The sequence below is a fragment of the Carcharhinus amblyrhynchos genome, chromosome 5, assembly GCF_965287045.1.
Source record: "Carcharhinus amblyrhynchos chromosome 5, sCarAmb.v2.hapA, whole genome shotgun sequence".
NCBI lineage: Eukaryota > Metazoa > Chordata > Chondrichthyes > Carcharhiniformes > Carcharhinidae > Carcharhinus > Carcharhinus amblyrhynchos.
Genome location: NC_137328.1, coordinates 52,083,274 through 52,102,268, shown reverse-complemented (window position 1 = coordinate 52,102,268; position 18,995 = coordinate 52,083,274). Strand labels below are relative to the sequence as shown.

The following is an 18,995-nucleotide window of genomic DNA, read 5'->3' as shown; positions in this document are numbered from 1 at the left end:
TTGAATGAAACAATAGCAACATGATGTTGAACTTAAGTGCCAGTCGATTAAGCCTGCGGTCGCAATGCATACCTCTACAGTAGCGAGAACTGGACAACATATGCTAGTCAGGAGAAAAGGCTGAACAATTTCCATTTTTGCAGTTTCAGATGTAGGCATTTCTAGAACAAGACTACCAACTCAGAAGTTCTGGAGTATGCTAATTCCATCAACTTACACCTCTTATTAACAACGACATCAGCAACATCCACTGGGTGTAAGGTTTTTGTGGCGAACTGGTCAATGGCCCACAATACCCATACCTCTGCCGGACACTGTAAGCAGAATATGAAGATGACAAAAATCATCACTTGCAATTGTCTATTCGGAGGAGCACTGGAAGAAACCAGGAGAACCAGAAAGCTCTGTTGGCTGAAAGCGGGCTCTCAAATCTATCAACCTCTCTGCCAACTGCCTTTATCTGCAACAAGTGTGGCAGAGGCCACTCTACCAGAAAGGGCATCCTGAGCCACACTAGATGATTAACTGTTACGACTGGGATGGGAGGAGTGCAAAGCTTTTCTAGTCCCATAAGTGTAAATGTTCTATTCACTTGCCAAAATGGCCTGTTGTTCAAACTAGAATAATGGAGACTTAACCAGGCTTGGACTAATAGTCACTATAGTTGCCTAAAATTTTTTCCAAAGGAGCTTTGCTGTGAAGGAGAACAGCACAAGATTAGTGTCCTTGGGATCTCTCCCACATCTCAACTTCTCAGGTTTCCAATTACAGATGGGCTGTACTGAGTTGAGGATTCCTAGAAAGATACTGATAATTACACTGAATTTTAGGCAAGGCAGTGAGAGAGCAAGTTGAACAGACTTCTCCTTCCATCTCTGCACATAGGAACACCAGATCGACACCATAAAACGCTTCAAACTTTATTATTTTTTATAAAATTTTCCCATTGGTCAAAAGATGTTTTTGTTTCCTTTAACTGCCAACCACTGCAGAGGCCCCATTTGTTTTACCTGTATGTGTGTGTCCAGAACGTGTTGGGATTTAAGGGGTTATTATGGTTATACTTCCAGATTACAAATTGTATGTTAATCAGTTTTTCAAACTTGTTTTTGAGACCAAATTTTATTAAATTAATTATTTTGAGTTTATTGAAAGAACCCTGATTCAGTCTCCTTTATTCTTGTTTGAACAATAGGCCATTTTGGTGAGCGAATAGAACATTTACACTTATTGGGCTAGAAAAGCTTTGCGCTCCTCCTATCCCAGTCATAAGAGTTAGACTGACTGCTCAAAAACAAATTGCATTTGGATCCCCAATTGCTGATGCTTGTACTCTTAATGCTCATTTTGGACAGTTATACCTTCTAACAGTTGTAGCTTTCCCCCATTTGGATATTGCTCAGTTAACATGTTATTGCAACTCAAGAATGTGCTGAGACATCAGAACAAGTGCAGAGGGATCTGTCAAAGCATAACACACATGAGAGCAGAAATGACAGTGGGCACAGGAATTGTTTTCAACGCTGATGATTGTTTGATTTATATCAATAAACTTGCACTAATGTCAGTGACTTTCACAATTTCAATTTGCAATCTTTGCAGATTCCTATTTCTTTGTACAATACTCTGATTGAATTCAAAAGAATAACTAGCTCATCCATAAATAAACAGCCCATTAGTCTACATTAGTCCAATATTACATTAGTACATCACTACATTAGTCCCGATTAACTACTGGGAATTGCTCATCTGTAATTAAAAATGCATTTGAAAGGACTGGCTGATTCTAAAACTCTTCCACCTATGGAAATACATACAACGTCATTATCAAGGTGGATGAGACAGTTTGGTTCCGGTTCCAACTTGCCCTGTTTGAGAATTGAAATCCCACTCACCTGATGAAGGGGCAGTGCTCCGAAACCTAGTGACCTGTCCTACCAAATAAACCTATTGGACTTTAATCTGGTGTTGTGAGACTTCTTACTGTGCTGTATCACTCCACGATCAGCTGAAGAAACTCTCGAAATTACTTTGCAGCTTCAACACTGTACTCTTCTCTGAGCAATTTGAATTTTTTTAAAATGTACAAATTAAAGGGGCAGCCCCTTAAAGGGATATTAGAACAAAACGGAGGACACCAGCCGTCCGAAAAATAGATACCCACAACTTTATTCTTCAAGGCCGCCATCGCAATGTCAATCAAGCCGATGAAAGAGCTGTCACTCTGGACAGCTGCTGCCGGAAATGGCTGGAGACAGTTTGCAGGCTGCGTGCGGGGTGCTCATGGTCAGTTGATCTAGCTCGTGCAGGCGCAGACGGTATCTCGGACTGGACTGTCGCTGAACTTTGAATCGTCGAAGAAGGGGCGTGGCAAGGTTGGTGGGCAGGGTCGGGAAAGAGGGTGCGAATGGTGAATGGGCGTGGTCTGGACAAGGAAGGGGCGTGGCCTGTGTAACGGTCGGAGTGGCAGCCGGAGGGAGCGGGGTGACTTTGCCGGTGTAGAGGGATGGTGGAGGTGTTCGCAGGTCACACGCTGGTGAATAAAGACGGCGAGGAGGTGGACCCGGAGGAGGCCTTGAAGAATAAAGTTGTGGGTATCTATTTTTCGGGCGGCTGGTGTCCTCCGTGTCGGGATTTCACGCCGCTCCTGTGTGAATTCTACACGGAGCTGGTGCAGGACAGCGAGCCGGCCGCGCAGTTCGAGATCGTCTTCGTGTCTTCAGATAAGAGCGAGAATGATATGGTGAATTACATGGGAGCGATGCACGGAGACTGGCTGGCGCTTCCCTGGCACGATGAATACAAACTGTAAGTACGGTAAATGCTGCACGCTGGCCCTACTACTGCTGATATAGTCAAAGTGCGATGGTATCTATTCCTACCAGGACAAGGAGCATTGGGGATGTGATAGAGCATTGCAGCCCATCGGGTCTGTGTAGAATTGGCAATAACCTTTACGCGCTTAAGTTTACAGTCACGAATGCAGTTACTGTACCAGTGAAACGCTTTTAACATTAACCGATTCAGCACGCAGATAACCTCAGCCAATGTACACCCGTAGGTTTCTGCCTGATTTGCAGCTTGTGAAGCAATGAGTCCCTTGACAGACTGGTGCGATGAACCTCAAGAAACAATCACGCCTGACAGCCCACCAAATAACGTGCTCTCTTTTCTGTTTAAATGTGACTACTTAATGCAAGTGCATAGCAGGAACGTGAAACAAGACAGTACCGCCCATCAAAGCCTCTTATCCTAACTTGAGTTTTATCCAACCCCTGTTATCCCTCGAGGAGCGATTCTGCATGCATGTTATTTGTCAGCAATGTTTTCTCACGCTGTGCTTTGAGTTTTTTTTAAAAAAAACTTTTCCTTATGGCTCAACAGTTCAATTTAATTACAGCAGTGTCTCAAATCTGGCTGCCCAAAATCCGGGGTTTCTGAAAACCAGATTTTTTAGAGATTGTGCCATGTATCAATGTTAATTGAGTAAATTTACCAGGATCGTTTGGCTAAGTGCTACATTGGCACAGTGTGGTGCCTGACTAATTATCCCTTTCTCCACTTGTACACCTATTCTATTCCAGCATCCCTGACGCCCACTCGACCTGGAATCCGTAAGATCTAAAAGCGGCTTGGCCTTCGTTCTGAGGTCAACAGATTTGAGACACCGTACCTGTGTCTTGTTTGCATGTTCAGAAACTCCTTTGTTATATTGGAAAACCCCGGCCCAATCCCTTGTTTAAATGCTAAAATGGGTTTGAATCACTCTGCCTGCAATATTTTGTTTTAACGTGTCACCAACTAAAACATAATTTTCTTTTCTGCGAAGTTCGGTGTGTAAATGCTGCAATAACTTTCCACCATTGCTTAAAATACAAACATACCGGTTTTGTCTTTAGTAAACTCTTTAGCAGTTGCATATTATGAGAGAATAAAAAGCTCGGAATGAAGTACGGCCTTTTCTCAAACAGGGTCTCTCCCTCCGTCAGCAGCGTATTATCTGCCCTGTAATGGACTCTATCCAACTCATTTAATCTTATGAGGAGGAGTACGCTGAAAGATAAATAGTTTGAAACTCGGAAATACCCATCTCATTTTGAGTTCTCTTTTTATTATCCGTTATTGAATGATTTCCTTCTTTAAAATAAATTTTCCTAGTCCTTAAAAGCTCAAGACAAGCACCCAGGGTAGCGAATGAGATTAAACTGAGGCTTCAGCTGATGCAATTTTTTAAAGCCATGTAGACCTTTTGGCTAAGATGAAACGCAGGAGGCAATGTAATGCCTCATCCTGTCAGCTTGGATCTTGTTTGATCGATGGGATGTATATGCTGCCTTGTCAGCTTGGATCTGGTTTGTCCTTCACGTGGGGTCTCTTGGACTTGATTGGCTTTTTGATTAGGAATAAAGTACAAAAAGGTACCAAAAAAAGCTTATTAGAGACCACATAGAATTTGGTATTTTCCATGTGTTATCTTTATAATCTCACTTATACTCCAAAACAGATGTTCATTCACTTTTTTAAAGTTGAGATCAGCTTTCAGGAAAAGGAAGTTGCCATCTTCCATGAGAATTAAAGTGAGTTCCTTCACTGTCACCACATGGACTGCAATGGTTCAAGAAGGCAGCTCACCGCCATCTTCTCGAGGCCAATTCGGGTTAGGTGCTAAATGCTGGCCTAACCATGATGCTGATATCACAAGAATGGATGAAAAACAAAATGTAGTTTTGGCCAGATGGGTGATTGTTGAATTTAGGAGTGGATGTACAGTATAGTAATCAATTTTTATTCAGAATCGGGAACTGCAACTAAAGCTGATGTGCTGGACAATCCTTTGTCTCAGTTTTCCTAACATATTTATGGCAACATCTTACTATACTGCAATCCTTGGCTATGTTACAGACATATTTTAGTTTTGACACTTGTTTCAGATTTAAGAGCTAAAATAGTTGCAGGAAAGTAATAGAAAGTACATCAGGCAGCTGGTCCTTATGTGTTTGCAGCAATCATTCACTATGTGAAAATTTGAAGTATTGAATATTTAACTAGTTTAATGTAAAACAGACTGGGGGACATTTCCCATATGATGATTTTTTGACCTCAGCTATACTGTTCACCAGTTGAATTCTTTTCTATAAGAAGAATGAATTTAATGCCAAAATGTTAGTACAAAGATAGAAACAAAGAACCAGGATACTGAAATTTGAATTTTCTCTTAACACAGTTTCAGACCCAGCAAAGGAACTCATTAATAGATTTAATATTGTTCCTTTATATTTTATACTCTATAAGCTTTTTCAGACAGTTCTGTGTATGGTTGTGTGTGTGTCCGTCCATCCACGAGGCCTATTCCTGCAAGACAAAAGTATTTCATTTACTGTAAAGTGTTTTGGGACATTTAGTGATTGTAAAAAGTGTTACGTAAGTGAAAGTCTGTCTTTTCAATTTTTCTGCTGGCCTCTTGGTTTTTCATGTTACTGAGCTATGAAGTATAGTTTGAGTAGTTCTGATTCATGAGAGGGAATTTAATAGATTTGAATATTTTAGAAGGTGGGGGATTTGTGCCAATTGGTGACTGGTTCAGACTTTAATAAACTGCAGGAGTAGAGATTTAATTATAATTGTCATCTGAACCCTGAGATGATACAACATTGAAAGTGGTCTTTCGTTAGTATGTGTTGTGGGTTTAAGAGATTGAGTTGTTTTATCTTATTCCTGATCCTTTATTAGTTGCTGGTAGCAGGCGTCAAGGTGAACTTTCTCCACAGTCAAATGATTGACAGTGGTGTTGTGATTTACTGTAATCCAAGTTAAACATCTTAGTCTTTGAAGGAGACTCATAAGTTGCTCTACATTCAGTTTTAGATTTATTCACAAACAATACAAATGTATAGCTTATAAGCCTATAACTAGTGTTTCCAATATGTTTTTAAGTAATTATCCAATGGGTGCCACCAACCTGCATACACTTACTCTTAATTTGTACAATTAGCGACCCACAGTGGCTTTATCAAGCAAGAGCACTTTTAAAGTTTATTTATTAATGTTATTAACACATTGATTAACACTGCAGTAGTTACTGTGAAAAGAAATGGTGAATAAGATCCCTTTCAATAATGGTTTTGAATACAATTCAATATGAAATGGAATCATCTATTTCATTCCTACTTAAGATCACTGATTTTAGAACACAAAGGTTCATCATTTGGTTCAACCGTCTGGAAGAACTATCCATTTAGTCTGATTTCCCTGTGCACTTTTAATTTTTCTTTACAAATATTTAAAAGCATATATGGAATTTACTTTCACTGCCATTTCAGGTAGGTATCTTAGCAACCCTCTACATAAAAACAAACCTAAATCCCTTTTTTCATGTTTTTGATGATAAATTGATAATAAGAGCCTTGCTGATGATCTCTGGCTGCTGTTATAGTCTCTTGTATCCTCACAATGGCTTTGACCTTTCTTTAAAATAAAGGAAAGAGAGACTTCGTATAGTGTCTTTCAAGATCACAGAACATGTCCAATCGTCTACAGAAAATGCTGGAAAATCTCAGCAAGTCTGACAGCATCTGTGGAGAGAGAATAGAGACAATGTTTTGAAATGTTGGCTCTATTCTCTCTCCACAAATACTGTCAGATCTGCTGAGATTTTACAGCATTTTCTGTTTTTGTTTTAGTTTCCAGCACCTACAGTATTTTGCCTTTATCTTAATGTCCAAACACCTTTCCGCTAATAAATTATTTTTGAATCATTGTTGTAATACAACGAAACATGCATTGGTTTATACGCAGCAAACTTCACATGTAGCAACTAAATAAACAGCTAGATCATTTGTTTTCTCAGAAATTGTGCCATCTGATTGTTTACATCCACCTGAGAGACATTTAATGCACTATCCAAAAGGCAACTCCAACAGGGCAGCACTCCTTCAGCATTGCACTGAAGTGTCATCCTGGATTATGCACTCAATTCATAACCTTCTGAGTCGTGCAATAATGTTACCACTGAAATGTGGCTGACACAAAGTAGAGCACCCAGAACTGGACGTGGCATTTTAACTGTGATCAAACCAATAATGTGTTTAGTATTACCCCTTTGTTTTTGTTCTCAGTACTACATAAAAAATTGAGAATTTTTTTTAACATCTTTATAAAACTGTCCATCTTTGTATTTAAATCTGTTTTGTTGCATTATTTCTTTACCATTCAGTGGGAATCAATGATAATGATAATATCTACTTCTATAAATATCATTAGTTTCCACATGAACCACAATTTCTTGTAGTTCTCCTTTCATTCCAGAATCTTTTGTACTTGCTCTATGATTTTTCAAATCTTGGCACTTGGGAAGCAATGTCCAATTTGCATCTCTGAATGTGTCTACAAAAGAAGCTATCTCCATTCCCCTCGACAATAGAATTCACTTGCATCATCTCTTCCTTGCTACTGGTACTGCTCCCCTTGGTTAACTATTCCTCAGTTCCCATTATCATTCATGATTACCCTCCTTGTCACCCATTTTGTTCATCTCATTAGTCTTGCTGTTTAGTAAATCTGAGCATCAAGGAATGATCCCAACATTCATTCACATTCACTCACTGTCAACAGTGACTGAGCACTTGGAAAATATGAGCTGATCAAAGAATCATAATAGATTTATGAAGGGTAGATTTTGCCTGACATTTTTAGGATGTTACCAACATGGTATATAAGGAAGTACCTATGGATATTGCCTATGTGGACATCCAGAGGTCTTTGTTAATTTTCCAGGAGACAGAAAATAGGGAATGTTTTCTGTTTGGCAGGATGTAACAAGTGGTGTTCCACCAGAGGTCTGTAGCAGAATTTTAGCTTTTCACCGTATTTGTTAATGATTTAGATGAAAGAATAGAAAGTCATATGTCCAAGTTCACAAATAACCTTAGTTAAGTGGTGCACTAAGTTACACAAAAGAAGAAAGGAAAGACCCTGGGATATGCAAAATGCTTTACAGTCAGTGAGTACTTTTAAAGGATAATCCTTATTATAACATAGGAACGGCAACTACGCAAGATAAATACAAGTCTTGTGGCTCAGGAAGTAGCCTCTGGCTGTTCTGCCAGATAGCTCAACGTTCAAGTCCTACTCAAGGACTTGACAGCATTGGAAGACTCCTCACTGATACAAGCAAGCCAGCATATGTATTGGTGCTGGTGCCCAGTCCAAATAAATGGCGAGTGATATGATTAACTGTGGAGAAACAAAGGGTTCTAAATGCTCATGTTTGTAGATAACTAAAAGCAATTATGCAGCCACAGAAAGCTACAGTTTGTACTGGCATAAGGAACATCTAATAGAATGTTAACCTTTATTTCAAGAAGGTAGCAACTGAAAAATCAGAACGTTTTGGATAAATTGAACAAAACCTTTGTCAGGCTCTGTCTAGAGTACTGCATTCAATTTTGGGCACCAAACTTAAGGAAAAATATATTGGTGTTAATGGCGCTAACCTTGCTGTATTCCTGAAATTGTTTACAAGCTCTTTACTGCTAACCTACGTTACCAAATTTTGTCATTAGCAGTTTTGACATTATAATACCAATATCTGAGATGATATTCACGTTGATAAAAGCATTGCTCTTAATACTGACTCCAAGGGGAATATAACCGCATACCTCCAGTTAGAAAACTAGCCATAGTGTTAACTATTACTTTATTTTCGTAGGGCCAATTTCCTATTCACATCGTCAGATTTTCTGTTTTCCCTGATGCTTTAATTTTATCTATTGATCTGCTGTGTTGCACTTCATTAAGTGCCTTTTAAACCCCACATGAACACTATGTATCAAGTCTGCATCATCAATAGTTTTTTTGTGACGGGTTCTATTAAATTTGCTAGACATAACCTACATGGGAGACCAGCTTGTTATTTTGATTTGATTTATTATTGTCACATGTATTAGTATACAGGGAAAAATATTGTTTCTTGCATGTTGTACAGACAAAGCATACCTTACATAGAGGAAACATGAGAGTGCAGAATGTAGTGTTACAGTCGTAGCTAGGGTGTAGAAAAAAAGCAACTTAATGCAAGATAAGTCCATTCAAAAGTCTGACAGCAGCAGGGAAGAAGCTGTTCCTGAGTCGGACTTTCTCCCGATGGAAGAAGGTGGAAGAGAGAATGTCCAGGGTGCGTGGGGTCCTTATGCTGGCTGACATATAATGCCCTAAGTAATGTGATCAAGGTTCCAACAATTCCTATAAATATTGTTGCCCTCTCTTTTGAATTAATTACTGAAATTATAACGAATGTTAACATGTAGCTGAACAATAAGTATTGGAGTGCTGATAGTTAACAATATGCTTTCTCAGAAGACTAAGGAAATTTGACATGTCAGCTACGACCATTGAAAGCATTTTTTCTGGTTGTATCACAGTTTTGTATGGCTCCTGCTCTGCTCAAGACCGCAGGAAACTACAAAAGGTCATGAATGAAGCCCAATCCATCACGCAAACCAGCTTCCCATCCATTGACTCTGTCTACACTTCCCGCTGCCTCGACAAAGCAGCGAGCATAATTAAGGACCCCATGCACACCAGACATTCTCTCTTCCACCTTCTTTCTACGGGAAAAAGATACAAAAGTCTAAGGTCACATACCAACTGACTGAAGCACAGCTTCTTCCCTGCTACTGTCAGACTTTTGAATGGACTTACCTTGCATTAAGTTGATCTTTCTCTACTCTCGAGCTATGACTGTAACAGTACATTCTGCAGTCTCTCATTTCCTTCTCTATGAATGGTATGTTTTGGCTATAAAGCACACAAGAAACAATACTTTTCATTGTGTGTTAATACATGTGACAATAATAAATCAAATCAAATCAGTATTGATCTTATTTGTGCAAGCCTTTTAAAAATATATCCATGTTATTAATTACATTTCTGCCATGGTATCACCTAAGTATCACAAAGCAAAACAGATTTGGAAAAAAAATGGGGGATAAAATAATTTAGGTGAAAATTCTAAGGTACAGGTGTTCTGAAAATTGAATTATAACACTGTTTTTCTGATCAACTATCAAAATGATGTGAACATTTGTATACTATTTCTATATTTCTAAATTCTTTCTTTAGACGTGGGTGTTGCTGGCTGGACCAGCGTTTATTGCCCATCCCTTGCCCTTGAGAGGGCATTTAGAGTCACATTGATGTGGGCCTAGAGGCACATGTAGACCATGCACTATTGTTGGTAAATTCTGCTAAGGAAGACTACCAGCTGTAGAAATGGAAGTCAACAGAGAGAGGTAGATTTTTGCAGAGGAAAGTTTGTGTATTTAGCTGTAATATTTTATAGCTATATTTTCCAAGATGTTATAAATTCACTTGTTAGTTTGCTGGGTCAGAAAGTAACACATCTGTCAAAATTAATTTCAGCAACTTTAATCTGTAGTGCTTCTAATTTTAGATCAGTGACTGGAAGGTTGGTGAGAGGGAGAAGTAATTTGGTTGATTTTGCATGGTTCACTTCTAGAATTGTAGAATCATTATAGTATAGAAGGAAGCCCTTTGAACCTGAACCGATAGCAATCCCACCCAGGCCTTATCCTTATAACTTCATGAATTTACTCTGCTAATCCCCCTGACGGTATGGGTCAATTTTTTTTTGAACATTACAGCGCAGAACAGGCCCTTCGGCCCACGATGTTGCGCCAACCAGTTAAAAAGCAATGACCCTCTAACCTAAACCAATCCCTTTCCATCCATAAACCTATCCACGGATCTCTTAAACACCCCCAAACTAGGTGCTTTTACAACTGCAGCAGGCAGGGCATTCCAATCCCTCACCACCCTCTGGGTAAAGAACCTACCTCTGACATCCGTCCTATAACTACCACCCCTTAATTTAAAGCTATGCCCCCTCGTGCTAGCTTTCTCCATCCGAGGAAAAAGGCTATCACTGTCCACCCTATCTAAACCTCTAATCATATATGTTTCAATAAGGTCCCCTCTTAGCCGCCTTCTTTCTAACGAAAACAACCTCAAATCCCTCAGTCTCTCCTCATAGGACCTCCCCTCCATACCAGGCAACATCCTGGTAAACCTCCTCTGCACCCTTTCCAATGCCTCCACATCCTTCCTATAATGTGGGGACCAGAACTGCACACAATACTCCAAGTGCGGCCGCACCAGAGTTTTGTACAGTTGCAACATGACTCTGCGGCTCCTAAATTCAATCCCCCTACCAATAAACGCCAAGACATCGTATGCCTTCCTAACTACCTTATCTACTTGATTCCCAACTTTCAGGGATCTATGTACACATACACCTAGATCCCTCTGTTCCTCAACACTATTCAGAGTCCTACCATTAGCCCTATACTCTACACATCTGTTATTCCTGCCAAAGTGAATTACCTCACACTTTTCCGCATTAAACTCCATCCGCCACCTCTCGGCCCAGCTCTGCAACTTGTCCAAGTCTCTCTGTAAACTATGACACCCCTCCTCACTATCTACCACTCCTCCGACTTTGGTGTCATCAGCAAATTTACTGATCCACCCAACTATACCCTCATCCAGATCATTTATAAAAATTACAAACAGCAGTGGCCCCAAAACAGATCCCTGAGGCACACCACTTGTAACCGAACTCCATGACGAATACTTACCATCAACCACCACCCTCTGTCTCCTATCTGCTAGCCAATTCCTGATCCAATTAACTAAATCACCCTCAATCCCATACATCTGCATTTTCTGCAGAAGCCTTCCATGGTGAACCTTATCAAACGCCTTACTAAAGTCCATATATACCACGTCAACTGCCTTACCCCCATCCACCTCTTTGGTCACTTTCTCAAAAAACTCAATAAGGTTAATAAGCCACGACCTACCCTCCACAAAACCATGCTGACTATCTCCAATCAATTCATTACTCTCTAAATAACTATAAATCCTATCCCTAATAATTTTTTCTAAAACCTTGCCCACAACAGAAGTAAGACTCACCGGTCTATAATTCCTGGGGAAGCCTCTGTTCCCCTTCTTAAGCAATGGGACAACATTCGCTATCATCCAATCTTCTGGCACTATACCTGTGACCAACGACGACCTGAAGATCAGAGCCAGAGGCTCTGCAATCGCCCCTCTTGCCTCCCAGAGAATCCTAGGGTAAATCCCTTCCAGCCCAGGGGACTTATCTATTTTCAAACCCTCAAGAATATCTAGCACACCCTCCTTATCAACTGCAATACTATCCAGTTTACAACCCTGTAACCCAGTGTTCTCCACAGCTACATTTATGTCTCCCTGCGTGAATACTGAAGAGAAATATTGTTTCAATGCCTCTCCAATCTCTTCTGGTTCCACACATAACTTCCCACTGCTGTCTCTAACTGGCCCTAATCTTGCCCTAACCAATCTTCTGTTCTTAACATATCTATAGAACGCCTTAGGATTCTCCTTAATCCTATCAGCCAGAGTCTTCTCATGTCCTCTTTTAGCCCTTCTTAACTCACTCTTTAACTCCCTCCTAGCCAATCTAAAGCTTTCTAGTGCACTACCTGAGCCCTCAAGTCTCATCCTGACATAAGCCTCTTTTTTCCTTTTTAGTGCAGCACAGTTCCCTAGCTCGACCATTTCCTCCTTGCCTGACAGGGACGTGTATATCAAGGACTCGCAGTAGCTGCTCCTTGAAAAAACTCCACATTTCGGACGTTCCCAGACCCTGTTGTCTCCTAGTCCAACCTATGCTTCCTAATTCTCTCATTCTTCCTAATTCTTCTCCTAATTTATCATGGCCAATCCACCTAACCCACACATCTTTGGAGTGTGGAAGGAAACCAGATCACCTGGAGGATACCCAAGCAGACACGGGATTAATGTGCAAATTCCATACAGACAGTCACCTAAGGGCAGAATTGAACACAGGTCTCTGGTGCTGTGAGGCAGCAATGCTAACCACTGCACCACTGTGCGGTCCATTGATTGATAATGATGTCTTTTCTACTTGTTGAATATCTGAAACCAAATTAGCATGCTTAACTGAACAGAAAATAGTCATTTATAGTTTAAAATTTTGCATACTGGAATTACATGTATGGCATTTTGGGTGTGATGTTGCTATACACAAGATGTTAATGTTTTAAAAGATAAATTATTAATGAAAATCAAACAACTTTTTTTTTCAAATTAAAGAGTAGTTACAATGTACATATTGCAAGCTTTCAGGCTTATATCACCCCAAAGTTTTCTATTTCTGTATCCATCTCTGTAATGTTTTCTACTACCTAAATGTGTTTCTGCAGAAGGGTGATTTGATAATTAATTTTAAACATGTCATCTTTGGCCTGGATTCTCTTACTTGCAGCAGGACTAATGGTGGGATTTTCTGGTTGTGCCCGCCCTGAGACTGGAAATTCCCAGCGAAGGTCAACGGACCTTTAGGTAGTCCATTCCACCCATGAGCATTCCTGCAGCAGGCAGGACTTGAAAACATACCCATAGGTTGTAAGAGTTGTTGAAGCACAGCAAGGAGTCATTCAGCTCACTAGATCCATGTTGGTTGTCTGTGGAATGATCCACTCTGTCCCATTTCCCCTCTCTATCTCCATAATTGTGCAAGTTTATTTCCCTGGAATGCCTGAACTGTTTTTTTTGAAATTGTGGATTGTCTTTGTTTCTACTACCCTGGTAGATGGTGAGTTCCAAGTCATTATCACTCGCTGTATTTTAAAATAAATTATTCCTCATTTTGTCCCTTCTGCATATATTGCCCATTACCTTGAATCTGTGTGTCTTGTCCTTGTACCATCAGCTAATGGGAACTCTTGTACTGCTCCATCAGATTTCCCATAACTTTTGTTGCTCCAAGGAGTAAAACCTCAGCTTCTCCCTTATAGTTAGATTCCATTATCTCTGTAACCATTCTGGTAAATCTTCGCTGCATTCTCTCAAGGACCTTTGTATTCTTCCTAAAATGTAGTGACTAGTCTATACTTTTGTACCCAATCCCTCCACATATGAAGCCCAAGATCCCATACACTTGCTAATTATTTGCTCAATTTGTCCTACTGCTTTCAAAGATATGTGTACATGATCCCCCCAAGGTCCCTCTGCCCTGCACACACTAGAACTGTATCATTAATTATTTATGCCTGTCCTTAATCCTTCTGCCAAAATGCATCATTTCATGCTTCTCAGTATTAAATTCAATCTGCTGCTCGCCTACCCATTCTGCCAGCCTATTTATGCCCTGTTGCAGTCAATTAATACCATTCTCACTGTTTGCTACGCATCCAAATGTTGCTATAACTGGCAAATTTTGAAAATTTATCCTCTATTCCAAGTATATCAATAAAAGCACTGGTCCTAACATTGATCCTTGGACACACCTCAGACTATCATCCTTCAGCATGGAAAAAAGTCATTTTCTATCTTCAAACCAATAATTTTCATTAAAGCTGCCACTAGTTGTTGTATTCATTGAGCCTCAACACCATTAATCAGCTTTTTATGTGGTACTTTATCAAATATTTTTTCTTAAAATCCATTCCTTTCCTTAATTGAGGGGGTTGAGCTATGAGGAGAGGCTGAATAAACTAGGCTTGTACTCGTTAGAGTTTAGAAGAATGAGGGGAGATCTCATTGAGACGTATAAGATGATGAATGGGATGGATAGGATAGGATAGAGGTGGAGAGACTCTTCCCGCTCAGAAAGGACAGTAGGACTAGGGGGCACAGCCTCAAGATAAAGGGGGGGCGGTTTAGAACGGAGTTGAGGAAGAATTTCTTCACTCAAAGGGTGGTGAATCTCTGGAATTCTCTGCCCGTTGAAGTGGTGGAGGCTACCTCGCTAAATATTTTTAAGAAGCGGGTTGATGGGTTTTTGATAAGAGAGGGGATTAAGGGTTATGGGGAGAGGGCGGGAATGTGGAACTGAGCCACGACAGATCAGCCATGATCTTATTGAATGGCGGGGCAGGCTCGAAGGGCTAGATGGCCTACTCCTGCTCCTATTTCTTATGTTCTTATGTTCTTATGTAATCAACCTTTTCTGTTATTTCATGAAAAACTCAATCTGTGTTTTAACAAATTCATGCAAGTTCCCCTTAATTAACTCAAACTCTTCAGATGCCTAATAGTTTTCTGGATTATTGCTTTCAAAACTTGCACACCGCTGATAAGCTGACTAGCCGGTAGTTATGATTCCCTAAGCCTCTGGCTCCTCCTCATATCTAGGGAAGATTGGAAGATTATGGCAAGCCTTTCCAATATCTCCACTCCCACTTTCTTTAGAAACGTGGAATCAAACCAGCTGAACCAGGCAGCCTTTCCAGTGCATAGCTAGCCTTTCCAGTGCCTCCTTCCAGTGCAATCCATTCATGACCTCTACCTTGTCTTCTACTGATACTTTCTTGGCATTTTGTCCTTTAGTAAACACTAACACAAAACACTCATGAGGTATTTTAGCTTTGTCTTGTGCTTCTAAGTACATATTGCTTTCTTTGCTCCTAATAGGCCCCACTCTGACTTTCACTATCCTCTTATTTACATGGCAGTAGAAGATTTTGGCTGTTTATTTTCATTTTAAATGCCATTCTATTTGCATATTATCTCTTTGATAGTCATATTTTCCTCTTCACTTCCCAAATCTTCTTACTTAGCCTGCTTATTGCTTAAAAAGAATTCACCCAATTTCCTCTTTGTTTCATCATATTCTGTATCTACCTTGTTATGCAAGATGGCTTGGATTTAGCACTCCTATTTTTCACAAGAATGTACCTAGTCCGTACGTGAAATATCTATTCTGTAAAGATCACCCATGATTCCATTAGTTTTTCTGTCAAATTTTGGTTCCATTTTACCCTGCTAGATTCTTTCTCATTCAGTTGAAGTTAGCTGCCCTTCAATTTAGAAGCTCTACTTTAGATTATGTTTTGCTCTTCTCCATTATTAATATGAGCCTTCTGATATAATGATTACTCTTATTTAAGTTACCTCCCACAGATCCTTGTTCAACTTGGCCCATTTAGTTTCTCAGCCCCAGATCCAACAACAACACCTTGCTAAACAAAAGAACAAAGAACAGTACTGCACAGGAACAGGCCCTTCGGCTGTCCAAGCCTGCGCCGCTCATGCACCCAACTAGACCATTCGTTTGTATCCCTCTATTCCCAGTCTGCTCGTGTGGCTATCTAGATAAGTCTTAAATGATCCCAGCGTATCTGCCTCAACCACTTTACTTGGCAGTGCATTCCAAGCCCCCACCATGCTCTGTGTAAACCATGTCCCCCTGACATTTGTGTTGAACCTTGCCCCCCTCACCTTGAACTTGTGACCCATTGTGTTTGTCACCTCCGACCTGGGAAAAAGCTTCCCACTGTTCACCCTATCTATGACCTTCATAATTTTATACACCTCTATTAGGTCACCCCTCATCCTCCATCTTTCCAGGGAGAACAATCCCAGTTTGTCCAATCTCTCCTCATAGCTAAGACCCTCCATACCAGGCAACATCCTGGTAAACCTTTTCTGTACTCTCTCCAAAGCTTCCACGTCCTTCTGGTAGCATGGCGACCAGAACTGGACGCAGAATTCCAAATGTGACCTAACCAGCGTTCTATGTAGCTGCAACATCATATGCGAACTTTTATACTCTATGCCCTGTCCAATAAAGGCAAGCATGCCATATGCCTTCTTCACCACCCTCTCCACCTGTGCTGCCACCTTTAGGGATCTGTGGACTTGCACCCCCAGGTCCCTCTGTGTGTCTATACTCCTGATGGTTCTGCCATTTATTGTATAGCTCCCCCCTACATTAGATCTACTGAAATGCATCACTTTGCATTTATCTGGATTAAATTCCATCTGCCATTTCTCCGCCCAATTTTCCAGCCTATCTATATCTTGCTGTATTCTCTGACAATGTTCATCACTATCTGCAAGTGCAGCAATCTTTGTGTCGTCCGCAGACTTACTGATCACACCAGCTTCTTCTTCCAAATCGTTTATATACATCACAAACAGCAGAGGTCCCAGTACAGAGCCCTGCGGAACTGGTTAGATTGAGAATATATTGGCCAAATAAATCATCTTGAACACACTTCAAAACCTCTCCTACTCTTACCTGTTACTCTAATATTATCCTAAATGATAATTTGGTAATTAAAGACCCCCAATATCACCATTCTATAGTCCTTGCAAATCTCTGATTTCCTGTCGACTTCTCCTTTTATCTCCCTCTCTCTCTCCATTTGAGACCTATTATGCCCATTTTTTAAAACTGTAACTAAATGAATTGCGTACTTGCTCCTTCAAGACATTGTGTCATTCGGTCAAATCTATGGAATTCCCTGCCCAGTGAAACATTGAGGCTACCTCATTGAATGCTTTTAAGGCAGAGATAGATAGATTTTTGAATAATAAAGGAATTAAGGGTAATGGTGAGTGGGCGGATAAATGGAGCTGAGTCCGTGAAAAGATCAGCCATAATCTTATTGAATGACGGAGCAGGATCGAGGGGCCAGATGGCCTACTCCTGCTCCTCATTTTTCTGTTATTCCAACACTATTAGTTTTTATCTTTTTACCTTCCTTTGATCACCTCAATAACTGAGTAACCAATTTGCAAAGGAAAGCACTGATCAGAAAAAATAGGGCAAAAGTCATGGATAACAGAGGCTACTCTATAACCTGGCTGTTTTACTAACAGTCTATTTTTTTCCCTTTATCAGGGAGTTAAAGAAGAAATACTGCATTACAGCAATTCCGAAACTGGTGATTGTAAAACAGAACGGGGATGTCATCACTGACAAAGGTCGTAAGCAGATACGAGATCAAGGCATGGCGTGCTTCAGGAACTGGATCGAGGTGGCAGAAATTTTCCAGAACTTTACAGTTGATTGAGAGTTGACATGAAATATACTGTAGAAAAAAGCTGTGACATTTGAATGTAAATTTTATAGCTGAAGCATAGGTCTGCAACAAAAGGAACTTATAGCTTTCCATGCACATTCTCATTTTAAAGAAAGTTCTGTGACCAAACATAGCAAACTATGCAATTATAAACAAACAATTTGTGGTATTTTGAAATATTTCTTCTAAAATTTAAATATAATAGAAAAGAGCAAATATTTCTACTGCATTAATATGGTAAAATAGTTTTTATTAAAGACATGTTAATCCTAATGTTTTTGACCTTGTGTTTTTTTTCAAATTGCCAGATTGTATAGTGAGACAGCAGTAATACTATCACTTTGTCTGTATGTAGTAGACTTGCTTTTAACATGATGTCATTATGGTCCAGATATTCCAGTGTCTGCCTCATCCCAAGATGCACTTCAGGATCATATGGCAGTCCTGATACAATGACTGTGGGAACTGCTCAAAAAATCTTCAACTCAGTGTTAAAGGATTTAGAGATGAAAGGAGAGGTGTTTAATCCTTAATTGATTTGTAACATGTAAACCAAGATATAAACTGTACAAATTAGGTATTTTTAGGATTATTACAATTGAGAATCCTGTGATAATTGCAAGGGATGTTAGTCGGAACTTTGACATTTACAGACACAGGAAACCGGAGTAACTGGAATACTGAAAGAAGGAGATAATATTAGATAGTTTAGAAAATGAGTAGTGTAAGTAAAAAGACAAATGCCTTTTTTAAAAGATGTTTTTCTTAAATTTTTTCTGTTTTACATTTACCACAAGACGGAACAAATTCCCAAAATCTAGTATAGTACAGAGTAATCATTATTTGGCATTAGCGTATAGGGAAAAAAAAGCAAATATTCATTACAAATGATTCAGATTATCAATCATTGTAGTTGGTGTCTCCTCTTGTACAGAAAAGAAAGGATACCAGAAAGGGTGGGGATCTCAAGATAACTGGAAAAACCCATAAGCACATAGCCCCTTGACACCAGCATCAGAGCTACACAGTATATAGGATCCTTTATGGGCTGATATACAATCAACCGGGGCCTAACTCAGCATCCTAGAACCTCCA

The 18,995-nt window shown here is 39.9% G+C and overlaps 1 protein-coding gene across 1 annotated transcript; it reads left to right on the top strand.

Annotated features, from left to right (window-relative positions):
• Positions 1-2,439: 2,439 nt before the first annotated feature.
• nxnl2 (nucleoredoxin like 2) lies at positions 2,440-18,560 on the top strand. The gene is made up of 2 exons (XM_080189675.1): positions 2,440-2,808; positions 17,720-18,560. The coding sequence occupies exons 1-2, from the start codon at positions 2,507-2,509 to the stop codon at positions 17,889-17,891; spliced, it is 474 nt and encodes a 157-aa protein (XP_080045801.1). The 5' UTR covers positions 2,440-2,506; the 3' UTR covers positions 17,892-18,560.
• Positions 18,561-18,995: the final 435 nt, after the last annotated feature.

Coding starts and splice junctions, on each gene's coding strand:
- nxnl2 (XM_080189675.1), top strand. CDS start 2,507: ATGGTGGAGGTGTTCGCAGGTCACACGCTGGTGAATAAAGACGGCGAG. Junction 2,809..17,719: donor TGGCACGATGAATACAAACT/GTAAGTACGGTA, acceptor TCCCTTTATCAG/GGAGTTAAAGAAGAAATACT.